This window comes from Melospiza melodia, chromosome 13 (genome assembly GCF_035770615.1).
Source record: "Melospiza melodia melodia isolate bMelMel2 chromosome 13, bMelMel2.pri, whole genome shotgun sequence".
NCBI classification, from domain to species: Eukaryota; Metazoa; Chordata; class Aves; order Passeriformes; family Passerellidae; genus Melospiza; species Melospiza melodia.
In genome coordinates, this window is record NC_086206.1 from 3,109,183 (window position 1) to 3,135,318 (window position 26,136).

Here is a 26,136-nt window from a genome sequence, read left to right on the forward strand (position 1 = left end):
GATTCCTGTGAATTCCTCAGGCTGACAAGAAAAAACCCATCACCTTCTATGTCTCTTTGCCTTCTCTGCTATTGGCATGAATGCTTTATGGTATAGTTATATAGTACAGCTCTGTGCATTTCCCTAAGTCTTCAAAGGATCCCCAGGCATCCTGCAACTGCAGTGATGACACTGAGGCAGAGCAGGTGCCCTTTAGTCTCTGGACCCCAACTCCAGCATCACCTTTCCCTCTCCTGCAAGTTGTCTAAAAAAGAGAAGATCTTTCATCCTTTGGTTTCTGTAGTTTCAGGCCTCTCCTCTGGTTTCCCAGGCTTCCACTGAAGTACAGAATCCCCCCTGGAACAGGCAGTTCAGATGTAATTTAGGAGCTTTTCAGCTCTCCCTGATTCTGCCTGGGTTCTGCTCAATGCCACACACACAAACTGATTTATGGCATACTATGGCACAGCACCTGTTTGATACCAGTACCTCCAGAACCAGCTTCCCAAAGCCTCTGGTTTCTCTGAACCATGCAGGAAGCCCAGCACAATGCACAGACAGGAAGGAAGAGCCCGGGCTTTTGTGAGGCTGCTAGAGCCAATAAGGTTGTGAGAAATGACTGCATGTGAGTGAAGATCCTCTAGTGCTGTTTTGCCCAACAGAAAGACAAAACTGAAGACAAATGGTCTGGATTCACTTTCTGCTTTAGATCTTGTTCAAGCAGCCACCTCCTCTCAGGAGCCTATTCCCTCATCTGTACATGGGTGTGTTTCCCTGTTCCTCGGATGATGCTGTGGTTTCTAAACATGAAAAGCATCTGCTGTCAGGAAAAACCTCCTGGAAGGGTAGAAACAAATAGAAAGGGTAAATAGAGATGTATGCACTTCTGGGCTGAAGAATGTGAGATGCAGCAGAAGGAGAAGGACGTCTATGGCTAGTTGAGGCTGGTTTTCCTTCTCTCCTGTTTCCATAGAAACCCAGTGATCTCCTGAGGCTGCAGTACCAGCCTTTGGCTATAAAAAACACCTGCCTGCTGCCACTGGACCTTATGCTGGGCTTGGAGCAGCCGTTCCTGGTCTGTGATAAGGAGAAGCAGCCCCTCCCAGATGGCCAGGTGAGCAGCCCTGGACTCCTCCAGTGGGGTCTGAAGAGGAGGGATGTGGTGGTACCTTTCTGTTGGGAGCTCCTTGAGTCAAGAAGTTTATTCTGTATCATCAGCAGTGGGCTGGCCTGAGCTGCATCAGCAGAGCTGCTGAAAGAATCAAAATAGTATCTGAATTGAGAAGATCCATCCTGGCTTTAATAAGGCACAGGGAGAAGGGAGCAGGCAGCTGGGTCTGGGCAAGGCATGCAGTAAAGGTGTCTCCTGGAAAGCATGCCAGCTCTCCAGCAGCCACCCCCTTGGATTGGGGCTGAGCACAGCAACGGGAGCCTGAGGGATCCTGGGCTGGACTGTGGTGCCTGCAGTCAGACCCCTGCTGTAGAGAGATGAACCATGAACTGAGGAGCCCATGCTGGCCTCACTTGGAGCATTTACTGTTTGCTGCTGTCAGACCTTGGGACATCATCCCACAGGTGATTAATTACTGCTCATCTCCTTGCAGCCTGTGAGAGTGGGTGTAGGGGAGACCTGCCATCTCTACATCGCATTCGACCCAGCTTATAAACTGGATTTTAAGAGCTGGAAAACAGAGAAGCTTCTGAAGATAGACATGGTCAGGGGCCATCCTCTTGTGGAGCGTATCATCCTTCGGGGAGAAGTGCACTTCCCAAATCTCCAAATGCAGTCCAGATCCCTGGAGTTTGGCTGCATTGTGGCTGGCACTGAAGAAGTGCGTTCTCTGAAGATAACCAACTGCAGCCCACTGCCCGTCCAGTACCACTGGTCATTCCATTCCAAGAGCCAGGTTTACAGGTTGAGGTATGTGCACCTTTGCCCTCTCCTTGAAGCTCTTCTTGCTGGTGTCCTGTTTGTACTTGGCAAAGAACAAAGCTGTTTGCCCAGGATCTGACAGACTGCTTCTGACTTTTTCTGGTGCAAATAACACCGACCAGCTGAGCTCAGGCTGGGTGCTCAGGGAATAGTTTTCCACCAGTTTGATGCTGCATAGCCCCCCGAGTGGTTTCCCCTGGGAAGGAAAGCTGGGGTGAAAGCTGCTTTCTCAGACCTCTGTGGCCTGAGGCCATGTCCACCTTGATGAAAGGCTCCCAGTCCCAGCTTCCACAGTGCTGCTGGAGGCCTTTCTGGCCCCTCTGCTTTGGGATGGGTCCTCTCTGCAGGAGCTGCTCTCTGCTCCTTGCCTTCCTCCCTTGCACTGTGCTGGAGGATGCCCAGAAAGTCCCAACAACCAGCCAAAGAGCTACTTAGTGCCTGGGCTGATGCTGAACAGCCAGCTGAACAGCCTTCCCTTTCCTTCTTTTCTGAGACAACTCCTTTACTGCCAGGATGATTTCTTTCCCAGGGGTCAGCTTTCAGTGGACATCTTGGATTCTTCACTCTCTTTTTTTGTGACACTTGTTACTCATTTTGATTTCTCCTCACTGCAACATGTCCCTTATGGCTTCTGTAGTGCTTGGCAGCAGGACTCGTTCGTCACATCATCTCCTATCCCTGCCTTCCAGAGAGTTTCTACTTTAGAGTGAAAAGTGTCATTCTATGGGCACCATGGTCCTGGGAAGTTGCCTCAAACCATTCATTAAAACTAAAGACAGTGGAATAGATGATTAGGGATCTCTTGAGGGTTATAATGAGAGAGCACCTCATCCAGAAATTAAACCTAGCCTTAGATAACAAGCTACAAAGCTGAAGGCAGTGATTCTTTGGGGAGCAGCTCATTACAGGCCTGTCTGGGAATGGAGCATCCAGGTGGTGTTTGACTGTGGGGAGCACTTGCAGCTCAGCAGGGTGACAGGCAGGCACGGTTTGACTGTGTCCCTCACGTGGCATAGAAACACAAGCAGAGTTACCCTGAGCACCTGCTTCAATTAAAAGTGGGGGATGTGACCTGAGTCACCTGGGAGTGTTGGAAAATGTCAACCAAGTCCCCCAACACTGTCAGGGAAACATTCCTGATAAATCCCTGGTAGAGCTGCAGTTTCTGGTGTTGGGCACTGGGGGTAGAGGCTGTGCTGGCTCATCAGTGGCCGGCTCTACCCCTTGGTGCCTCAAATCTCACCTTTTTGCTGCCTTCTCTGTCTTTTCCACTCCCACTGTGCTTTTTGCATCCCCACCAGGTGTTGATGCCTGTCCTCTGTAGTTGCTCAATGCAAGCAGTTGCAGCTGCTGCAGCACCTCAGTGCCATCCCTGGGCTGCCTTTAGAACAGACCTGCCCCAGCCTGGATTGGGAAGGGCTGGATCAAACCATTTCTCAGTCCAACGTGTCAGCACCCACCCAGGGGCTGCATCCTGGCCAGGAGCTGCTCGTGCAGCTGTCCCTCCCTCCCTCCCACTGCAGCTCCCTGTTCATAGTTATGTTATATTCCAGATACGAGCTTAGCTCAGCTAAATTCAAACCCCGACCACCCAAGGAGAGGAGAACCAGTTTGCCTTCCGCGTCATCTCTCAGGAGACGCCTCAGGTTTAGAAGTGTGCAGGAGCCAGCCACAGCCCTGAAAGAATTGCAGGATTCTGCCCACTCTTCAGTAACAGAGGTAGATTTTCTTGTACACCTGGTGCTTGTGTTGCCTCCCCAGCCTGCCAGCACCAGGTCATGCTTGTGCTGCTGACCTCTCTTTTTGCTGCCCTGCTGTGCTGTGCCCTGACAGTGGGCTGGGCAGCAGGGCCAGTGGCTGGACATGGGGTGAGGGGGAGGGAGAAATAGGAGAGTTTTCCTTGGAGAAGCTGGCTCAGATCCTACAGGTCTGTGTTGAGTGTAGGATTTTTTGCCTTGTTTCCTTCCCAATGTAAGATGAGGCTTTTCTCTGCATCATCATGGTAACACCTCCAGCTTCCCTCCCAGACAAGTTGGGATGATCCTGATCTCCATGGAGCCTCTTCCCAACCCAGCCAGACTCCCTGTTTGCAGGTCCCTGCTTTCACCCAGAGCTGCTGTTGCACTGCTGGCCCTGAAGCTGTCTTACAAAGTGGGACTTTGCAAAGTGGCTGTCTCTTCCTCCCAGCATAGAAAATGGCTTTTTTTTCAGGTGCCACGGTATTACAGCCCACTAGAGTTGGTGGGAACCATGCCCCCCAGGGATGTACTGCACACTCCCGTGGCCACGGAGGAGGTAAGAGGGAATCTGTCTCACTTGCACACTGTCAGCGTGGCAAGCAGGGCTGGAGCTGCCAGTGCCACTGGGGGCCCTCAGCATTGGCCACAGAGGGGCCCCCCATCCCTGCAGGCCCATCACAAAGTGCTGCTGGAGCAGCTGGTAGTTGGAGAGGCCGTGCAGGACACCTTGTAGGGCTGCCCAAGGATGCTGTGCAGCACCTGTGGAGGGCACTGCTCCCCCTGGACCTCATCTCATAGGAAATTTTTGCAGGAGCTTTTGCTGAGGCACCTTGAGAACGCACCATATATATCAGAAAGAAAGGGGAAAGGCCTCAGGAGTCAGATGAGCTGGGCTGGAGTTCTTCTCTGAGCTCCCTGAACTCCAAGAGCTCTCACTCTGAGAGCTCCAAGAGCTCTGACTCTGCTTTGCTAAAAGCAGTAAGAAATGCTTTTTAAAGGCAAGTTGTGCATCAGAGAGAATTTCTACTGCCAGGAGACATTTACTTTAATGTAGTGTATTAATTAATGCATTGATCCGTGAGTATGGGAGAAGATTTTCCCCATGGTCCCTGCACTGGTCAGTGGCATGGATGCAGGATGAGATGAGGGTGATTCTGGCAGTGTTTGTGGAATAGGCCCCTCCAGGTACAGCTGCACTTTGCTCCAAGATGCTCTTTGCATCCATTTCCATGCGCAACACCTCAATCTCTCCTGTCCTTCAGGTTTTCAGTATCCTGCCACTGTCAGGTGTGCTGCAGCCAGGAGAGAGCCAGCAGGTCTCCTTCACCTTCTGTAGCCATTTCAACACCATCTCCTTCGTCACGGCGCTGTGCCACGTGGAGGGAGGCCCCACCTACGAGCTGATGCTGACTGGGGAGGCCTCATGCATCAGCTACTCCGTGAGCCCCCGGGAGACCTACTGTGGCTCTCAGGTACCACACACATCCCTGCCACAGCTCCTTGCCTTGGCACCATGGCCAGCAGGTTCCTGCCCACCTCGCTCCAGGGCTCCCTGCCCTTCCCAGCCCCTTTGTTGGCTCTGGGGCTTGGAAGTCCAACCTTTGAGGGACACATCTGGCATCCAAGCTGCTTTAAAATGGCCATCTCCAACCCTCTCCACAATGCTGGGAATGCCTCTTTTTCAGGACACCTAACGCTGCCTCCTGGGGCATGCAGGGGCCCAGTGGGGATGCTCTGAGGGGTGTGTCCCTGAGACATCCCTCTGCTGGTCCACTCCTAAAGCCTGACCTCCAAGGAGATGCTCTTGTCTAAAGCTCTTGCTTAATCCACACAATGATCAAGGAAAGAAGTTGGGCTTCCAGTCACTACAGTTGGAGAGACTGTCCCAGAATAATCCCCACTTCACTCTTTTTCAATTGAAAGCCCACAGATATTTCCAACTGCTGGCCCTGTCTGTGTTGCCCTGGGTGACTCCCTTGTTGCATCCATGTTGCTTGCCAATACTTGCATGTAGGTGCCTTTTCTTCTGGAATGCCTCAGTGCTGTCTCTGTTTCTCCTGGCTGTTGGTGACCCCTCAGAGGGCAGAGGAGGGCCTGTGTCCCCTGGTTCATTTATTGCTGGCCCTCACGTGGTTGTTACCACAGCTCTGCGTGCTGCCAGAGCTCCCTGGTGCTGTGCAGGTGCCCTGTGCCTGGGGGTTTCCTGGTTCCCAAGTGCCCCTATCTCCTCCCTGGTCCCTGCTCCCATGATGTGTCTGCTTTCAAACCCAGGAGAGAGGAAGGGGATTCCCAGCAGCAGGCCTGGGTCTGTAACTTCCCTCTCTTGTGCCTTCTCTCCAGCTGTTTAATGAAATTCATCACAGCAATGTCACCCTGGAGAACACTGGCAAGATGGAATTCAACTGGGTGCTAAACCCTAGCCCTGCAGACCAGCGTCTGCCTGGTGTGTTTCTGGTCAACCCCACCACTGTAAGTAGCACAAGTGACTGAGCCCAGCCCTGTGTCAGGTGGCCCAGGAGAGTGTGAAAGGAAAAAAGCTGGGGCGGGGGAAGTTGGAGGGGAAAACCCCAAACCCAGCCATGAGAGAGACAGAGCTGTAATCCATTTCTGCCGGGGGCAGAGAAGGTCCAACAAGTGCTCACCTGATAGACTTCCCAATGGCCTTGGCTGGCGGGTGGCTCTGCTGTCAGAGGTGACACCGGCGGGAGGCACAGGTGTGTTGGTCGCTGTCTGTCCTGCTGTAAGGGGAGCAGAGGAGAATTCTTTTTGATAGATTTCTCAGATGAAAATAAGGCACAAACGCAGCCTTATATCTGAAAACTGTTTCTTGATAAAGAAAGGGTATGGTCCCGACCAGAAGGGGACAGAAAAGAGTGAGAGAGAAAATAAGAACCGGACAGAGCAAAGAGAGGACGGGGACAGAGCGTCACTGCTAGAGCCCTGAGGCGCTGTGTCGGGTCCTGCTCAGCAGATGGAGCAAGTGCTGCCAACCGTACCAGCGTGCGTGCCCGCCGCGGCGTGAGGGGCTGGATCGGCCGCCAGCGGGGCCGGGCTCCATGGGCGGGCCGCGGGGCCGGGCTGGATCGGGCGGCAGCAGGGCCCGGCTCCATCGGCCGGCAGCGGGGCCAGGCTCCATCGAGCGGCAGCGGGGCCGGGCTGCATCGGCCGGCAGCGGGCCCGGCTCCATCGGCCGGCAGCGGGGCCGGGCTCCATGGGCGGGCAGCGGGGCCGGGCTGCATCGGCCGGCAGCGGGGCCGGGCTCCATGGGCGGGCAGCGGGGCCGGGCTGGATCGGGCGGCAGTGGGGCCGGGCTCCATGGGCGGGCAGCGGGGCCCGGCTCTATCGAGCGGCAGCGGGGCCCGGCTCCATCGGCCGGCACCGGGCCCGGCTCCATGGCCGGCAGCAGGGCCCGGCTCTATCGGCCGGCACCGGGCCCGGCTCCATGGCCGGCAGCAGGGCCCGGCTCCGTGGGCCGGCAGCAGGGCTGGCTGTCCCGCGGGCTGCGGCCGGCAGCCGGGCCGGGCTCAGCAGCCGCGGTTTGTCCCGGTCGGGACACGGCGGCTGCTCCCTCGGGGAAGCAGAGGAGCACTGGGTTGCCGTGGCGAGCGGGGAAGAGGCAACAGCAGCGTAGACAGACAGGGAAGAAGTAGCTCTGCAGGGAGCCGGACCCTCCGGGTGCTCTAAGCCCAACAAAAAGCAAAAATGGCGGGGAAAACCTGGCAGTGTTAACTGCTTGTATATGCTAAGATTCCTCCCGTAACTCAGCCCTTTTAGGAAGATTGTTGGTCAGACGGGCAAAATTTTCCCGGGCTTCGGGGTCTGCCTGCCTCCAAGGGGGAAATCTCTTGCAGCCTCCCAGACACAGAGCCTCTCTGCATTTTCTCCTAACAACCTCCTTTACGCGTGCGATGTGTTAAGGCTCCCAGCACGTCTACAGCCTCTATAGTAATTTTTCACCCCATGTCAGAAAGTGGATTTATAACTTATGTTGTGGCATAACTTAAAATTTAATTGGTTGCTCACAGTCACTCACCCCGACGGCTGAGATCTCAGGCTGTGCTGGCACTGGAGCGTTTCTGAGGGTCACCTTACCCAGGCTGTGTGATCACATATCCTGTCGCAGTCGAGGCGGTCACGACATTAAAGCAGAGACCACAAGCACACTCAGTCTCAGTTGTCAACCGTTAGCACCGTTTGCAACCGTTAGCAACCGTTGGCAACAGTGGGCAACACTTTATTAGTGAAAATGGCTGATATGCTTTCCAGTTGTTTCCCCTCCAGTTGCAGAAGGCTCCCATCTTTCCTCTCTCGATCTCCTTGGTTCAGCTTCTTCCTCTTACTTCTCGCTCCTTTAGCCAACAGGCCCGCTGCTAGCCCCTTCCAGATATCCCTTAGTAGGCTTGCTGCTCCCTGCCTCTTCCAGCTTTGTTGCTGTGCAGCGCCTTTGTGGGGCAGCCCAGGGAGCAGCGGGGCTGGAAGAGCTGGAGAAAAATCAGCAGCATCCCACCACTGTCCAAGCTTCTCAGTCCTGTCTGGAAGTCTTTGAGCCGAAGCAGCGCTCCTGCCTTTGTCCCTCCTTGCAGTGGGAAGAGGAAGCCGATTGGCTTTCCATTTCTTCATGCCTGCCTCCTGCAAGGGATGAGAGGAGCTGCTGGCCCTGCTCAGTGCAGGGATTTCCCTTCCACAGCGGCAACACAAGAGCCTTTTTTTTGATGAGGCGGGCTCTTGCTGGCAGAGGGCAAACCCCATCAGCAGCAGAGCTGTGCTCACATCAGGCAGTGCTGGGGCTGCAGCCTTATGAGCCCTGGGGAGGACACACAGCACCCCAGGGTCAGAGGCTCGACTCTTTGGGCACAAGGAAGGTAAAAGGTGTGAAAAATGAAGGCCACTCCTCAGTTAAAATTTAAAGAAAATTTAATAAGAGACAAAGGGGACAAAGTCAACAAAGCAGAAGTAACAGCACTGGGTGCTTGGCTTGGGTGCTTAGCCAGAGGCACAGACCAGTCAGCACAGCAACAGCCCTGATATACCCTGGGTATTGCATCAGCCATATCTACAAATGCTTATACATATTGAGATATTTTAACATAGTTCCTCCTCCGTCTCACCTTTTTGGAGTATGTGCAGTTGTCCTAGTCCTGGTAATTTGTTAACTTTTTTACACATTCAACAGGTTTCCATTCCTTCATTGGTTAAGTGTTAATACTACAACAACTCTTCACCAACATTGGTATCACAACACAACATTTGCATTAAAAGAACTCTAAACTTTAGCAAAACTTCTTTTACAAAAGTCAACATTATAAAACACATAGTATTTACTCTAACAGTTGTGAAAGCCAACACTGTAATATGTTTATCACTAAGGTGATGTGGTCTGATGGTTTCTTCTAGATGAGAACCTGTCTGCTCAGCCTGTCTGTCCCCTGAGCCATCCCCATCAAACACTCTGATGCATTCCCTCCCTCCTCTCCTGTCCATGCAGGGCTCCATTGCACCTGGTGAGAAGCAAGTGCTGGAATTCTCTTACATGCCAGGATTACCAGGAGCCTTCAGCAGGACTTACCATCTTAAAGTGGGTGACCTGGAACCAGAAAAGATCTGCCTGAAAGGAGAAGCATCCTTTCCCATGATCACTTTGAACCTGCCCTGGAACATCAAAGGTGGGCACTGCCTGTCTGCCCCCAGGAAGGGCCCCTCTGGTTTTGTTCCCTACCATAGGCCCATAGGGCAGCTCATGGCAACCTCCACCGAGCCTGGAGGGTTGCAGGACTCCCAGACCAACTCAAGCCCCCTGGTTGCTTCATGAGTCTTGAGCAGAGGATCCCATGTGGACTTTGTCCCAGGGGCCAACCTGCAGAGCCTGCCAGCTCATCTGGCAGGGTCCTGAAGGACAATGGCTAGAGTGAAAGGCTTGGGAAAGCCGTAAGAGAGGCTTGTGGCAGGGTTGGGTTTGTGTGACATTGCAGGGGATGAGCTGCTCCTCAGTGGCAAGGGAGGTGGGTGGGAGCGAACATGAGAATTCAGAGAGGAGCAGCAGCATCCACTTTCCATAGATGGCTTGAGGGATTTCTTTCTGGAAGAAACCAGTGTTGGGAGGTAGGGACTTCCCAGCTTCAGTGGGACTAGCACTTTGCTCACACTTCTCTTTGTGAATGTTTTCTTCCTTCAGGAGATGAAACACATGAGAAGCCTCTGACACAGCCCGTAAAACCGCTGCAACAACACAGTCAGAGGAGTAAATCAGGTGCTCGGAAGAAGACTCAGAGCCTGAAGACTGAGACCTTGAAGTCTCAGACCGCAGAAGCTCAGACTCCAAAGAGTCTGATTCCGAAGACTAAGGACCTGCAGCCCAGCGTGCTTGCCTCTGGCACTGCAGTAAGAGCAGCTGCAGCCCCGTTTGGCACAGGCCACCCTCTCCATGTCACCTGAGCCCCTTGCAGCCCACAGCAGCTCCTGCTGCCCTGATGGCACCTGGGACCTCCCTGCCCACTTAGAACCATGTGTCACCTCAGCATTGGCCCTAGGGCTGCCACGCTGGTCATGGTCTCCTCTGGGGCTGCAGCAGCTTCCTGGCTGGCCCAGGGAGAGATGCTGAAGGCCATGCTCCAGGGATGGAGTTGATGGTGCTTTGAAGGAGATGCAGGTCATGGCTGGGGAGTTTGTTGGTCCCAGCCCAAGCCCTGCCAGATTTACAGATCTTAACAGCAGCTGCCTGATTGTGCCCAGGGGCTGTGCTGGCAGGGCTCATCTCCAATAGGCACTAGCTTGGTCCCCCTTTCAAGACAGTTTTTGTTCAAGCTGCCTTGGTACAGGCTGGGGTCAGGCAACTATCTGGAGCTCTGGAAGGTTCCTGGCTTGTCTGTCTGCCTGGCCAGATCAGCTTTGCTAACAGTGTCTGGGCAGGCAAAGATGCTGGAGTTACTTCCCTGGAGATGAGATCCTGGCTAAGAGAGCAGGAGGGGTCACAGGCACTGAGCAGCCAGACAGGAGGACCCCACACCCCCTCCCAACAAGAGTGGGCTGGGATCCTTTCTCAGGTGTAAACCATGGGAAGGACCTTTGCTAAACAGCCCCTGTCTTCCCTTTCCTCAGACAAACACTCAGTTGCAGTTAAACATGGTGAGGAACCTGGTAGTGAAGGCTGCTGTGGAGCTGCAGGAACAGTTCATGTCCCAGCCCCCGACGAGCAGCTTCCCTGACAAGGAGCTGTGCCAGAGCCTTGTCAAGTGAGTAGGGACTCCCATCCCCATCTCCAGGTGCCCCTGGGTGGGAACACCCAGCCATGTCCCCTTCTCCTGAAAGCTCCCTGTGTCTGCAGAGCTGGGAACAGCCTGGACTCCAGATGGGCTCTGGTCCTGGTGGCTGTGACACGCTGCATGTGAGCAGCGGAGTGTCCTCCCTTCCCCAGCACCACGCTGAGCTTTGCACTGCTCAGCTCCCCACAGGTGTGTGGTTCTGTCCCTAGAGCTGGGGGACCCAGTGCAGACCTTCTAGCCCTTCCAGACAGCATAGATTCTGTCCCTGCTGCCTAGCTCTGAAAGAGACAACTCCCAGCTGAGGTCTTGCTTCCAACCAAGAGAGCCACTAAACAAAAGGAGAAGGGAGCTGCACGTGTCAGCAAACCCTTTAAAACCCAACATCAGATGGCTTGAACCCTGGTGGGGTGGCAGGGCTTATCTAGGTGACTTGGTCCATCCCTTTGCACCATCATGATGCAGCACAAGCACGGGAGCTTCAATTCAGGAAGAAGATGCTCTGCAGAACAGATCGTGTGGTCTGGTTGCAGAGCAATGAAGATTTCCTGTGCAGGCAAATCTTGTTACTAGGCCCCAAAGCAATTTCAGGCTCAGGCTAAGCAGTTTCATTGAGACCAGTGGAGACCTAGTATACTCACTTACAGTGGGTTTTCCTGGCAGAGGAGCTGTGGCCAGTGTCCATTTTAAACTTATTTTCAGGTACCATTAGTAGCTGAAAAAACCTAGGAGCTGCACTCCTCCTGACTTCCCAAAGTCATTGCCAGGTGGTTAGGCCATGGGTTTCATGGGCTTGAGCTGAGTTTTTACAGCAGTGAATAAAGAAATAGCCACTGTATTTGTATCCTCCATCCACTTGGATGTGTAGCCAGGCTGTGGTTTAAGGACTGTCCTTAATCTTCCTTGCAGAGTTGAGCTGCCCGAGTATGTCCTGGACATGGGCACCGTCCGTAAGGGTTTCACTGAGAGAAGCACTCTGGAGATCACCAACCATGGGCAGATCCCAGTGTCCTTCCAGATCCATGTATCTGTCCTGGAGAACACAGGTAAGCAGTGCTGGAGACACTTCCTGTGCCCTTGAAGGAGGTGTCTCAGACAGATTAGCTTAAGCCATTGAACCTGGGGAGGTTTCTGAGCTTTTTCTTCTCAGTGCCTCTGCTGAGAGCTTTAGAGGCAGAACTCTCCTGGCCAGCCATGCCCAGGGACCTGGCCTGCCTGTGACTGCCCTAACGCTTCAGTGCAGGGGCCAATGGTGACCATCACCCTGGTCACCTCTCAGCATCTTCCACCCTTGGCTCCCATGGGCATCGAGTTTCTTTGAGCACTCTATGGGCTTACTTTGCCAACCAGTGGGGTCTGCTGTGTTTTTGAAGTGTTTTGTTTGAAGTTCACACTATCACAGGACTTGTATTCAGCCTTTATTGAGGAAGCAGCCTGTGAGATCCTCTGGTGGATCAAAAGAGGTTTCCAAAAGAGACCTTGAGGCAAGGCTGCCCTTCCATCACACAGTGGCTCGCTGTGCCTGAAGGGTGTTCAGGTGCACTCTGAAATTTTTGTCCAGGTCACAGCAGGGCATGGAGCTTTTGCCAGACCTCTCAGCCAGGACACCTGTAAGGCCTAAATGTGCTTATGACACATTTTGTATTTCTGGTGTCTCTCAGCTGCTTTGTGTTCATCTCTTCAAGGTTTCAGCGTGGACCTGGACACGGTGGAGGGCCTGCCCCACAGCTACATCAAGACATTTGACGTGCGCTTTGAAAGTGCCCGGCGGCCACGGGGTGACGTGGATGTGGTGCTGCCCATAGAGGTACCACAGCTCTTGGGGCAAGCAGCAGGCTGGGCACAGCAGCAGATGTCACCTGCACCCTCCGCTGAATTCTCTGTCCTTCTCCAGGTGACAAAAGGCCCCACATATAACATCCGTCTTCATGCCACTGTGTCTGAGCTGTCAATCGAACTGTCCAAGAACACTGTGCACTACTCTGCCGTCGTTGTTGGGCAGTACAAGGTTGAGACAGTCCACCTCTACAACTGGTTCCGAGTACCCTGCAAATGGTCCATCAAGCCTGTTCAGAAGGTAAAGCCCAGGCAACATTGAACACGAAACTTCTTGGTTGGGTTTTCTTTGTGACTCTTGCCCTTTCTGCTCCTGTGGCTGCCTGAGCACTTGGGTCTACAGCGTGTTTGAGGAAGCTTCTGAGGGTCTAGATCAAGGCTGGTTTGCCTGGACCTGTTCCATTAGCAGATGCTTTGCTTTTCTGCCATCTTCACCCATTCCTCCTCCTCCTCTGACAACAGTAGTTCCCTATCTGCCTGCCCTGGGTGAGGTTTTCCCTCCTGCTGTAGGCTATGGGGTCCACACTTGGTTTGGCTGTGGGTGCTCTCAGCACCATGTCAGTGTCTCAGAGCATGAGGAGACCTCACATAATTGGTTTCTGTGCCCAGACCAATCACTGCAAATACATGACACCAGCCGTTCGTCAGAAGCAGCAGGCGCTGGAGTATGAGCCCTGTCCCTTTGAAGTGAAGCCCTCCAAAGGAACCCTTGATCCAGGAAGGTGCCAGAATCTGAAAATCAAATTTACACCCAAGGAGGAGGTGAGATTGGCGGGTGTCAGCCCAGGAGGCCTGTCAGGGCTATCTGGAAATGAGGGCCTGGTGCAGGGAGTGTGGTAGGAGCTCTGCCTTCACAGGGAGCCTTCTGCAAACCCCGTACTCAGCGTGGCTCAGTTCACCCCACAGAGCACTCCCGTGAGATGTGCTTTGAAATGCCCACAGGGAGCTTGCAGAGAGAGCACCAGGGCTCTGAGGCTGCCTCTTGGCACATGGGGGGGCTGTGCCCAACTCCCCTCAGCCTGCCCCTTGCCCGGCTGTATTTGCAGCTGTGACACTCAGTGCAGAGCAGCTGCCCACTCACAGAGGATAATCCTGGAATGGCTCATGCTGCTGCAGGACTGAGAGACCAGACAGCCACCACCCACCTTCCTGGGCACGGCAGGACAGTCACCTGTAGTGGGGTGCTGCCAGCAGTCCCTGGGGCTCTGGCCTGCCTGCACATTCCCATGCAGCTGGGGAGTCAACTTTTAAAGGATGGAGCCTTCCCAAAAGTGGTTTGCCTGTGGCTGCTGGGTCTTGGAAAGTGGCAGTGTGTACCAGCATGGACACAAGTGCTTCTGTGCCCACACACACTCCCAGGGATCTTTTAATTGCTCAAGAAATGAAACCATCTTGTGTCTGGCTTGGACCAGAGCCAAACACTAAGCAGAGAAGATGACCCTTATTTCTGGCCAGCAAGAGCTCATTTGCCTCTCCTGGAGCTGGTGTTTGCCTGATGCAGCAGTGCCAGGACTGTGTCTGGACACTGTAACCCTGAGGGCCTTTCCCATGAGCACTGCACTCCTGCATGACCAGGTGAAAATGTCTGACAGTCCACTGTACATCCGTCTGATTCCCAAATACCCAGTTACAGTGCACACCAGCATTCATCCCAGTTACTCAGACCCAGACTACTACAGATGCTGTACTCCCTAGCATAAGTAAATATCTGGTTTCCATTTCCCTTGGAGACACTGATAACACCCCAGCCTTGGGGCAAGCATTGTATTTGGAGTCCTGTCATCTGAGACTTCATGGATGAGTTTCCTGCACTTTTCTCTTTACAGAGGTCTTACAGTAATGAGCTGGAGCTTAACATTTTTGGGAGCAGCAATCACTTCAAGCTGTACCTCTCAGGACAAGGTCTGGAGCCACGGTTGGAGTTCAGCCCCCCAGAACTAGAGATGGGATGGATGCTGGTGGACAGTGATGGGATGGAGGCCACAGTGGTGGTGAAGAACCCATGCAACTTCCCCATTGAGTTTTACGCCCTGGATTTTGATGAGCAGTACCTTGAGAAGAAGGTGAGAAGGCAGGTCCATGTACACGCTGCCCGAGCCCCACAGCACTCCAGCATTCCCAGGCTTGTGCCAGGGAGATGGAGACAGTCCCCAGGGCAAAGCCAGGTGTGCTGACATGCTGTGGGAGGACCTAAACTAAATAGTTTGTGTTGTTGGGAGGAAGGGAGGAGACAGACAATAGGTTTGTTGAGTCTGCGTGATGAAAGGCAAGAAAAGGAATCTTGTGGATGGTTTCTCTCCCCTACGTGCACAGATCCTGCGGATGGCAGAGGAGTCTGAGGATCATGAAGCACAGAAGTGGCTGAAGGCAGAGCTCAAGGCCAGGGCTGAGGCTGAGGCCAAGGCCATGGGCAAGGCAGCGGCAGGTCAGAAAAACAGGGAGGGTTTGCCAGTGTCTGTTTGGACTGTGGTCACAGCAGAGAGTCCAGCCCATACACCCTGAACTCTCTGTCACCTTGCTCTCCAGGGAAAGCCCATGCTTTTAGCAGCTGCCTGTTCCCCAGCTTGGTGGAGGAGCTCTTGGCTGAAGGGCTGTGGCATCCTCTTCCAATCCTGGGTTTAGCCAAAGCAAGCACCTGCCATAGACTGGGGAAATAATCAGGATATTCCCTTGTGTCCCTTAGCCACAAAGACTAGGATTGGATGAGTTCTTCAGACAGGTCTAATATCACTGGCTCTTTTTATTTGCACCTTCCTAGCAACAAAAGAACAAGCTCATGTTGCTTTCAGCAAGTCTTCTTTCCTGGGATCTGAGGAGATGGGGAGGATGGTGAGGATCAAAGGTAGGCAGGAGGCTGACTTTTCCCCCTGGTTTGCCCTGCAGCACGTCACAGAGCTATCACATTCCATCCCGAGTCCGTGGCGAAGGTGGCTGGGATTCCTTTCTCTCGGGCCGTCCTGCGCCCCCCGGGCACTGCCCCGTCCTCGTGGCGGCGCAAGGCGCAGCCCCACCGAGGGATTGTTGTCATCGTCCATGGGCCGCCCCGGGCAGGTACGTGAGCTGCAGCCCGGGGCTGCAGGGAGAGGGACAAGCAGGAGGAACACATCCTGGTGGGCCACGGTGCTTAAGGCAAGTCCTCAGCTGAACGGGAGGTGGAGATGATCCTCTTGGCTCTAGCATTCAGAGTTTGTATGCACGCTGCAGCTGCCTCCCTCATGGCCTCCCTTGGAAGGACACTTGCTTTCCCACTGTCCTTTTAACCTTTAAATCTTGTTGGAGATTTTTCCAGGGCCTGTCCCTGTAGTGCCTCCTGTGGCAGTGTCACCAAGCAGTCCTCCTCTCTCTCTCAGGAAAGACAGAGATAGCAGCAGGCCTGTGTCAGTATTATGGTGCTGCCCACGTGTCCATTGACACCGTGGTGAAAGAGGCCATGGCCAACAACCAGAGCCCAGCGGGGCTCCGTGCCCGGCTGCTCTGCACCCAGGCTGCCCTGGAGCAAAAAGGTAAACACAAAGGTGATGCTGGTAAGGAAAAATGCTTACTCAGAGCAGCAGTTTTTCAGTCCTTGTGTCTCTTAGGGAATGTGGCTGAAGTGCGTCTCTGGCTTCTTTAAAAAAAAAAAATCAATTTTAAGGGCTCCGTCAGGGGTTCTTTTATAGCCCCTTTTTCTGCTATTCTTGGAACATGTTCATTTTTCTAGGGGTGTTGAAGCACGCCTGTCTCTTTCCAAAGTATTTTATATTTCCTCAAAGCTGAATTGAGCTTGCTCCTCATGGGCAGCAAGCAGAACTGCTGCCCACCTGAACAAGGAAAAAGCCTTCTGAAGTGGCTCATTGAGCACAAGAGAACTGACTATGCGTGTAACCTCGCAAACGAGAGGAAGGGAAGGACAGCCTCCCAGAGGAGTTTCCAATGAGAGACATGCTCCAGATGAGCTCTTTTCTCCAGAGAGTTACCTGTGGCCACTGTCAGGTTACACAGCTCGTTGGGCTGTTCTGAGACTGAGACATTTATGAAACTTCCTGGGCAGTTGGTGCCCTGAGCTCTGCAGGGTGAGGCCAGACCTGGCTCGGTGCAGGGGGAAGTTTTGCATTGTTCAGTTTTGAACCTGGCTGGGTTGGGAGCTGGTGGAAGGAAGAAGAGTCTGGGTCTCAGCTGGGCTTTTCCCACAAGGAGGATTTAGCTTCAGTGGAGACAAATGATGCAAGTGTGGCAGGGCTGCAGGTCTCCACATGGGAATGCAGGATGGGTGCAGTGTATGGAAACAATGCTCCTGGAGGTAAATCTCTGGCTTGATCTGCAGGGGAACTGCTGTGTGAGCAGCATCAGCTGCATGCACAGTTGTTAGGAGGGACATAGTGCTGGCTTTAAAATCAAGTATGGCATGCTGGTAAGAGAAGCAGGGAAGGAGCTGCTTCTGAGCAAGAGTGCTGCCAGTGCCCAGCAGAATGGGGACCAAGTGCCATGTTCCTTCCAGGGCCCAAGGTTGTGCCCATTGCAGTGAAAGGTGCCTACTTGCTTTACAAAGCCCCCCTGAACCGTCTGTCCCCTGTGCAGGTAAAAAGCTCACTGCTCAGAGCAAGAATAAAGAAGCCGCTGAGGAAAACATCTACAAGAAGTATGCCAAAGGCAAGAACCTTCCAGCACAAAAGAAGGAGCCAGCCAAGGTAAAGGGCACCAAGGTAAACATGGTCTGCCCTGGTTGATGCCTGGGATCTTTACATTGTCTGTGAGAAGAGCAGGGAGTGCTTACAGTGGAGGCTCTGTGCCAGCCAGGGCCTGGCACGTGGCTCCATTGTGCCATACTTGGGCTGGGAATGTGCTCTGGCAGACAGCTCCACTGGCTCTCAGTGGTTTGCTGGCAAAGTGCAGTCCTGGCTAGTGTGGCTGCAGGCAGTGAGCAGAGTGCTGGGAGGCTGCACTGGGGCTTGCAAGCTCAGGTCTCTGCTGGCCAAGGGATGGGCCCTCCAGAACCATCCCCTGAGCCCCCAGCCTGCACTGCTAGTCTGTTCTAGTCTCCACTGGTGAGGAAGCCCAGCTCCAAGCCCAGCAGTGGGAGTTGTTCAGGGCTGTTGGTTTCTGTTCCCATTGCAGTTCACAGTTTCCACTGCTCCTGCGCCCCAGCAGCTGAGCATCGTCAGCAGTCGTGGGGAAGAGCTGAACTGCTTGAGCTGTGTGCTGCCCGAGGAGCTGCTGGTGGACATCCTCAGTGAGAGGCTGCAGGTGTGTGGGGTGGGGGAAAAGGAGACATTCCTGCTCCGGAGAGAAGGCACTGAGGTACGACTCAGAGAGGAGGAGGAGGAGGAGCAGCAGCTCTGTACATGCTGCTCGAGGATCCTGGACTGTGTGCAGGGAACCCTGGGGGAAGCTGCAGCTGCCCTTAGTTGGCAGAGCCTAAGGACAGGTCCCAGCTGCTCTTAGCTACTGCACTTGGAACAAGGATAGCTGGTGCCCTGGGACATCTGGGATCACTGCTCAGCTGCGAGCCCCCTGTATGCAATGGCTGACTTACTCTTCCCTTTATTTGCAGCAGAAAGACTGCTACAAGGGAGTGGTCTTTGATGGCTTGGAGAGCCTCTTTGCAAGCAGCCTGGAATCTTCTCTGCTCTGTGTACTCAGAGCGGTCAAGAACTGTCATCATATCTATGTGGTGAACCTGCAGCAGGATTATGCTTCTTGGAAAGCCAAGAACAAAGCTGAAAGAAAGAAGAAGGAAGCTCAAAGAGAGAAGGAAGGTGAGATATCTTCTCTCAAATCTTCTCTCTCAACCTTATCTCAAGCCTCAACCTTATCCCTGTGTATCTGGATTTTCAGCAGAGCTTGTAAGAAATGTTTTTATTAATCTTTTTACCTTCTGCCTCAGTGTAACTAGCACTCAGAATTGCAGGAGGTCTGAGGTTTCAAGACCTCAGATGTTAGAGATGTTAGATTTAATGTTAATCTCTACATTAAATCTTGGGCACAAGAGCCAGCTGCTGTAGCTCAGTGACAAACGACTGTCCACAGCCTTGGTGCGCTTAAGCCAGGCAAAGCCCAGGAACTCTCTGCTCAGCCATAGTTTGGGGGATTGTCTGAATTTTGGAGCAGGGCTATGAGCTCCCCAATATCTCCTGGGATGATAGGCTGGGTGGGGAAAAGCTGTGAATCCTTGCAGCTGACATAGAGCACCCAGCTGTGCTTGCAGTCACTCATTGTTTCTCTTGCACATCTTGCAAGTGGATGAGGATGAGCATGATGCCCTCCCTGAGGAGAAGAAAGCAAAAGTGGATAAAATATTACAGGAAAGGAAGAGAACACAGACGGAGGGGTGAGTAAGCCCTCATGGGTTACTGCTCAGGGTTTTGTCCCTGCAGGGTTTCCCTGCTCCAAGGACTTTGAGCTCAGAAGTATTTGATATCAAAGGCCAGAAGGGTGGCCAGCCTCTTAGCTCCTGGTTCTCCTTATGGTGGGACAGCACCCAGAAAAGCTCCTGTCCTTTAGGCTCCCCTTCAGCTGCAGCAGGAGGCAAGCACAGGAGAAGCTCTGCTCAAGCAAGGCAGCCCAGCTCAGGACTCACAGGAGAAGTGTGGAGCTGGGAGTGGAGGCTGCTTAAAGCAAGCTCAGGACTCCTTTCAGCCCAGGCTGAAGTTGGTTCCATGGAGAGGAGACAGATGAAGCTGCTTCAAATCGTTTCTATGGCAGATAGCACTTGGTCAGACAGTTTGCTTGGTCACAGCTGGGTTCCAGCAGGAAACCTGGCTGACAAGAGCCTGTCTTGCAGGAGAGGAGTTCCTGCAGACTCTGCTTTCTGACCGATAGGATTATTGTCATTAAGGAGCAGGCTGTGCCCACAGAGAAGGGGGCTGAATGAGCTGAGTGAGAATTGTAGAAGAGATAAGCAGATGTCAGCAATCTGTGCTCTGCTTTAAACTGGGAAGTCAAGAGACAAAGAGCTTTTTCAGGCATCAGCACAAAGAGCTGGTGGATCAGCCTTTGGCAGGGGCTGGAGGTGTCTGGCTGTGCCTTAAGAGGGAGGTGCTACAGTTGAGGCCTTACAATGGCAAGGCTTAGGTTTGGCTGGTCCTGGAGGTGCCCTTCCACCAATGCCCTCACTTGGGATGTTCCCAGCCTCTGTGGGTTGAGGAAAATCCACAGAAATGAATTCTGCCATGGCCTCAGGGTCAAGGAATGAAGTGCAGGGCCAGCCAGGACTGGTGAGCCCAAGTTTCTGGTGGGGACTCTCAGTGATGTTTTCTATTTTGTTTGCTGAAGGGAGCTGAAGCAGCCAGCTCAAAAGCTTGAGGAGGAGGCAAAAGCCTTAGAGCAGGAAGAGAGGCAGAAGGAGGAAGAGAAGCTGAAGAAGGAAAAGAAAGTCTCCTTCGGGAAGCAGCCTGCAAAAGCAGAGAAGGAAATCAAAGCTCCAGAGAAGAAGGAAACCAAAGCCCCAGAGAAGGGGGCACCCAAAGCCCCACAGAAGAGGGGAACCAAAGCCCCACAGAAGAGGGGAACTAAAGCCTCTGGGAAGGGGAGAACCAAAGTCCCCAAGGACCCAGCTGAGATCTTGATCCTGAGGTTTCAGATCTATGAGTCATCACAGCAGGACATGGCACAGGTTTTCTCCTACTGGGACAGGGTTCAGGGTACCGTGCAGTTACCCGTGATCCAAAAGGGAAACAAGTCCCAGCCTGCAGCTGGAAACAAAGGCTGGAAGGCCAGTAAGCCTCAGGAGAAGGTGAAGAAGCAGCCTAAACCAAAACATGAAGGCCAAAGGAGTCTTCAGTCATCTCAGCTGAGGACACAAAGCAAAGTTGCAGAAGGGGCAGTCAGAGACAAGCATGTCGGGGTGCCGTGCTTGGACATCCAGGTCGCAGATCCGAAGGCCATGATTGGGGAGATCCTGAGGGATGGGAAGCTGCCAACAGAAGACCAGGTAAAACCCTGCAAGGCCCAGATCTTGAGCTTGCTGTGGTTGTGGGCCCTGGAGCATTGTGTCCTCCCCAGGTGGTAATGTCACAGAGCCTTGTCCAGACCCCTGATGATGTTCCACAATGCCTCTGCAGCATCTGTGTGAATGGGGGAGTTATCACCATCCCTCAGATGGGCAGAAAGCGGGAGTGCTCTGTGTACAAGTGTCCCATCTGTTCAGTCTCCCAGCCCAGAAATCATTATAAAGGGCCCCAGGACAGGGCAGCTCATGGCCATTGTTTTCTTCAGCTGAGTCACTCAGGAGAGGTTTCTCTCCCGCTCTGGCTTGTAGCTCTTGCATCTGTTCTGGAGCCTGCTCACCCCACTGGGCATAGCAAAGCACTCGTACTTCCTATAAGTCAAAAACCCCATTGCCAAAAGCTCAGTGCCTTTAGAGAAGGAGTTGTGAGGATGAAGGTGACAGAGGTATCAACAGGATTTTCTCTTCTGTTTAGCTGCTGAAACATCTGGGACTGCATCCTGACGGCCCTCCCCTTGCCCCTGGTGCTGCGCTCTCCATAGCCGAGTACCCAGAGGTGAGGCTGGGCTCTGCAGGGTGTGTGGAGCCCTTCACCACCGTGGCACCAGGAGGTGCTGCCGTGGGAGACAATCTGGTTGGTGCTCCAGTGGTGCTGGCACTGAAGGTGCCAGGGTAGGGACCAGGCTGGATGGGGCATGGGGGACAGGTTGGATGGAAAGGAATCATTGTGGAGAGGTTGTGAAGATGTGATGGGAGGCCCCATGTCTGCAGGTCTTCTTTCTGCCAGGGATGGGACTCTGCTGGAAACAGAGCAGTTCTGTAAGACAAGAAGGAAAAAAAATAACTTAAACCCATCAACTTCCTTTGAGGAGAGGGTCTTGCATAAGAAGGGCATCCTAGGCAAAACAAGCACCAATAAGGAAAACCAAGCCCATGGGCAGGTGGACTTATGTATTTATTCTCTCTTCCATTGGTGAACAAACCCTCAGTTTACTCTCCAGGACGGGGATGTCTCAGGCCTCACCTCTCCCTCCCTTTTCTCTCTCCCCTTAGGCCAAGGCCCCAGATGCAAAGGGAAGTTCTGCTGAGAGGCAGCCAAAGAGGGGTAAAGTGGTCAGCAGTCTCAGGTCTGCAAAGGAGAACCAGATCTCCACACAGAGAACAGAAAGCTCCCAGGATTCCTCTGTAACAAGATCCCAAAGTCCTTCGGAAGTGCTGGAAAGAGCCTCAACCCCAGCAGCATTCCTCAGGTGAGCCACAAAGGAGGAGGTGATGCCTCTGCTTCTTGGTCCTCTTGCCAAACAAAGTCCATTGTCCCCAGCTCCACAGCAACCCAGTGCTGGGGGATGGCGAGTGCACCCTCCTTGCTTCATTTGCTCCTCAGCAATGTCTGAAGCCTCCTCTTTAATTGCCAGGCTGAAACGGTACCGGTGGAAAGTGCCTGCCCAAGGTCAGGTGGAACTGAAGGTCAACTTCTTCACCAAAAAGCCAGGGAAGTTTGAGCAGACAATGAAGTTTGAGATCGTGCTGTCCAAGCGCCAGTACGAGCTGCCCTGCAGTGTCACCGGCCTGTACCCCAGCATCATCCAGAACCCACGGTAAGGCTGGGCCCCAGCAGCCTCCCACAGCACAGCTGCCCTGAACTCACAGCCAGGGCCGGGGAGATTGCGCTGCCTGAGGCTGCCCAGCCCCTCTTCCTGTGCTGGGAGCTGGGAAGGCAGACGGTGCCTCAGCCACCAGGAAGGGTTATGGCTTTCTGGTGACATTTCCTACTTGGAGCATCTCATAGCTCCTCCTTCCCCACTTTCTCTGCCCAGGCTGGTGTTTCCACACTGGAGGGAGACCATGGAGGAGGATGAAGTCATCTTCAAAGAATATGTTGAGAGCACAAAGCAATTCCACTTTGGACCGCTGCTGTGTGGGAAGTCAAGAGAGTGGTATGTGCTCCCTGCCGGGCCTTGTACTTTTCTGGACGTGCCTGGAGAGACATGCTCTCCTGGTTGCACAATCCAGGGCAGTCCCTGGCAGAGTCCTGGGAGAGACATGGGCTTGAAGGACCACAGATGGGAACTTGAACAGATAAGAGGCAGATGAGCCTTGGAGAGGAGCTGCTCTGCCTACCCAGTGGCCGCCTTGGTGGCCAGAGCCGCGTGCTGCCGCCAGTCCAAAGGTGTCGGACGGCAACTTCTGTCCCCCCCCACATCTCAGCTTCACCCCTTAAGAAATGAACTTTATGGTGGTTTTTGAAGTGCTTTGAGCTCTGCAGGTAGCCTGATCAAGCAATTCTTCTGTAGATGGTTTTGTAAAACTTTCGTTCATCTGCAATTATAACAAAATTTTATTATTGACCTGCAAATGGATGTTGAGGAGAACATACAGCAGGAATTACATTTTCCTGTAATGACATGGCATGCTCACTGCTGGATAAAATCTGCCTAAGCACATGGTCATTGAAGCTATTGTGTATTTCTACTTTTACTGTCACTAGTTTTTTTAATCGCATTTAAGTTCTTGTCCCCATAGGAACTCTGGAGGGTTCGGTCTATTTTGACAACCCAAGGAAATGAAATTAAAATAGTTTAAAAAACCAGATGATCTTTAGCCAGGTTGATGGATGGTTTGGGATTTCTGTTTGCCTCTTTAACCCTTTCATTCCAAAGTCATTTCCACACACAAGAGAAGGGTCATTTGTTATCTCTTTGCATTCCTCTTGGGAATTGATGCTTCATATTTCTTTCTCAGACTTTGAGCTACCCATGAAATCCAAAGCAGTTGCATGACTTTTATGAAAAAGATTAGCTAAACTCTTTTTCCAAAAGCCTTTCTTTATACGCTGCAGGGAAGGCACCCCAAGAAAGAAGGGGAAGGAACCCATGTGCCTGGTGTACTGTTATTTTTCTAGGCACCCTTGAATTTATGTTGTATTAAAAACTCTCAAAGTGGCCTGAGCATCATCAGGCTTCTGTGGTGGAGGCACCAAGTCCAGGGGTTAGGCATAAACTACGGCAAGGATCCTTGCCATGCCTCTGACTGGGATCCATTTCCCTCACTTGTCTGTTAGAGCAGGGTCTCCCAGCAGTGCTTCCTTGGGTGCACACGGTGCTCTCCTCGGTGTGTGGCAAGGGCAACAGTCTCCTCTGCAGCCTTTTCCCCTTTTGTGGACAGGTATGAGGTCCAGAACTGTCCCGGCAACTCAGAGAAGCTAACCATCCTCAACAACTCCCCCATGGTCATAGAGGTCCACTTCTCTTTTGAGAAAGATTGGAAAACAAGGACCTTTGTTGCGGACCCTCGCCGCATGACCCTGAAACCAAAGGAGGGGAAGGTAGGAGAAGGGCAGGTAGAGCAGGCACTGCTGAAGTGCCCAGGGGCTGCTCCTCCTGCTCACACTCAGAGCTCCTTTGATTTCTTCTGTGGGGCCATGTCCAGGAGCTGACCATTTGGGCATACCCCACCTCCCCTGGCCTCCTGGAAGACAAGCTCATCTGCAGCATTAGGAAGAACCCGGAGCCAGTGGTCTTCAGCCTGTGCTGCCATGGGGTGGACATGAAGCTGGAGGTCAGCCCCCTGCAGCTGTCTTTTGACAAGCTGCTTCTGCACAGGTCAGTCATCCCACAAGCACTCCGAGACTTGTGACAAAGAGAAAACGTTTGACTCTGTTTCCCGGGGCATGGATGGAGCTGCTCCAAGTTGCGTTCAGTGGCGAGGCTGGTGTGGCCATCCAGCAGCTGATGCCAAGTGCCTTCCTGTCTCTGCAGGGCTGACAGCAGGACCTTGGTCCTGAAAAACAACACCCTGCTGCCCATGGCCTGGCAGCTCCGTGGGCTGGGTGGCCTTTTTGAGGACTTCTCCCTGTCACAAGATAATGGCATCCTTGATCCCCACTCAGAGTTTCAAGTGACAGTGCATTTCAAGGCTGAGCACATTGGCAGCATTGAGAAGATCCTGCAACTAGAGGTGAGAGGGACTGTGCTCTGCCTGGCAGAGCAGGGCACAGTGAGCAGCCATGTGCTCCTAGGGACAGAGTCACGAAGAGCTGCACCTGCCAGACACAAGGGTGCTGTGACCCCAACTTCTGCCTCTGCACAGCATTTGCCAGACCATGTAGTGCATCCACATCCCCCAGATAAGCAGACACTGCGTCCTGAGCCTGTAGCACAACCACCTGTGAATGGCTGAAGGTTGTTGTTTGGTGGTACGGACTGCAGCGTGATCTCTACGTTCCTCCTGGGCTTTGTCTGAAGCCCTTGCATAGTGCAACAAACTCTCCCCCTGGGATTTTGTTCCCCATGGTTTAGGGGCTGCATTTCAGACACGGTGCTAGGTGATTGGAGAGGGTTGTCAATGCCACCTGCTCTGAGACACCTCACACTTTTTGTGGTTGTTCTTACACCCCTGTGCCTCTCAAGGATGCTTTGGCAGCAGCATTCCCTGCTGCAGGAGTGCAGAGTTGGGCTGATAGGGTTTTTACTGCAGCAGAATCCTACTGGGGCAGCCCATGAGAGGAACAGGTTAGCAAAGCTTGGGAGTCCACCAACGTTTGTGAAGCCAGGAAGGTCATAGGGGAAGCAGCCAGCAGAGACAAGGACTTTCAGGCTGTCTACCAAAAGAATAATCTGAACAGTGTTTGTTTCTTGCTGCCTCAGGTTTCAGATACAGAAAACATCCTGGGGAATTTTCAGGCTGAAAACATCAAAATCTCTGCAGAGGTCTATGAAGTTTCTCTGAGCATTGACATGCCTGAAGGTCAGTGGATGCCTCCCTAACAAAGCAGTCCAGGTGCACTGCATTACCTTGGGAGGTGGGCAGCCAAAGCACTTTGGGATGGGATGGGATGGGATGGGATGGGATGGGATGGGATGGGATGGGATGGGATGGGATGGGATGGGATGGGATGGGACAGCATGCAAGGAAGGCATGGATACCTAAAGCACATACTCTGCAAGCTGCGTGGAATAAAGCATTGTCAGGACTCTGACAGCCTTAAGTCTCTCCCCTCTGAACTGAAGTGTGCAGTTTCATGTGCAGATTGGATTTGGGGCTTTGAAACAACAGTGACGTAAACAGGCAGTTGGCAATGCCCACAGACTCAGCACAGCATTTAAAGTAATTGGATTTGTGCTTGGGAGCGAGGAAATGGAAGGCAAACTCTTTAGCTACTAAGCCTGCAGATATTTTGAGTAAGAAGAGAAAGGGCAGACAAGTAGCTGGAAAACACTTTCAAGAATGGGATCTTGCTGAAAAGGGTTTTGTGCCGAGACCTCCATGTTGATTGTGACTTGGTGTATTCTGCAGCAGCTCACAAATACCGTGTTTGACCTCACTCTGTGGGTTTTCTGCAGGTGCAGATGGAAGCTTGGAATTTGGAACCATTAATGTCCTGGATAAAGTGAAGAAAGTCCTGAGTCTACAGAACAAAGGGGTATACAACATTGAGTACAGGTGAGTCCAGCTGCCTGGTAGTGAGCA

General features: G+C 53.0%; 1 protein-coding gene across 1 annotated transcript in view; it reads left to right on the top strand.

Annotated features, from left to right (window-relative positions):
- LOC134424492 (hydrocephalus-inducing protein-like) overlaps window positions 1-26,136 on the top strand; it is a 67,853-nt gene that overhangs the window by 27,787 nt on the left and 13,930 nt on the right. Inside the window, exons 19-50 of the mRNA XM_063168309.1 lie at window positions 953-1,093; window positions 1,584-1,900; window positions 3,746-3,839; window positions 4,124-4,207; window positions 4,827-5,123; window positions 5,992-6,120; window positions 9,137-9,314; window positions 9,824-10,029; window positions 10,747-10,880; window positions 10,973-11,032; window positions 11,817-11,953; window positions 12,593-12,714; window positions 12,802-12,984; window positions 13,353-13,505; window positions 14,570-14,806; window positions 15,057-15,168; window positions 15,627-15,794; window positions 16,094-16,246; window positions 17,301-17,425; window positions 17,838-17,966; window positions 18,274-18,478; window positions 18,960-19,050; window positions 19,995-20,652; window positions 21,143-21,223; window positions 21,721-21,917; window positions 22,083-22,265; window positions 22,485-22,604; window positions 23,833-23,992; window positions 24,097-24,269; window positions 24,426-24,624; window positions 25,314-25,413; window positions 26,010-26,109. Coding sequence (XP_063024379.1) covers window positions 953-1,093; window positions 1,584-1,900; window positions 3,746-3,839; window positions 4,124-4,207; window positions 4,827-5,123; window positions 5,992-6,120; window positions 9,137-9,314; window positions 9,824-10,029; window positions 10,747-10,880; window positions 10,973-11,032; window positions 11,817-11,953; window positions 12,593-12,714; window positions 12,802-12,984; window positions 13,353-13,505; window positions 14,570-14,806; window positions 15,057-15,168; window positions 15,627-15,794; window positions 16,094-16,246; window positions 17,301-17,425; window positions 17,838-17,966; window positions 18,274-18,478; window positions 18,960-19,050; window positions 19,995-20,652; window positions 21,143-21,223; window positions 21,721-21,917; window positions 22,083-22,265; window positions 22,485-22,604; window positions 23,833-23,992; window positions 24,097-24,269; window positions 24,426-24,624; window positions 25,314-25,413; window positions 26,010-26,109 — 5,426 coding nt within the window. The remainder of the gene's footprint in view (window positions 1-952; window positions 1,094-1,583; window positions 1,901-3,745; window positions 3,840-4,123; window positions 4,208-4,826; window positions 5,124-5,991; window positions 6,121-9,136; window positions 9,315-9,823; window positions 10,030-10,746; window positions 10,881-10,972; window positions 11,033-11,816; window positions 11,954-12,592; window positions 12,715-12,801; window positions 12,985-13,352; window positions 13,506-14,569; window positions 14,807-15,056; window positions 15,169-15,626; window positions 15,795-16,093; window positions 16,247-17,300; window positions 17,426-17,837; window positions 17,967-18,273; window positions 18,479-18,959; window positions 19,051-19,994; window positions 20,653-21,142; window positions 21,224-21,720; window positions 21,918-22,082; window positions 22,266-22,484; window positions 22,605-23,832; window positions 23,993-24,096; window positions 24,270-24,425; window positions 24,625-25,313; window positions 25,414-26,009; window positions 26,110-26,136) is intronic.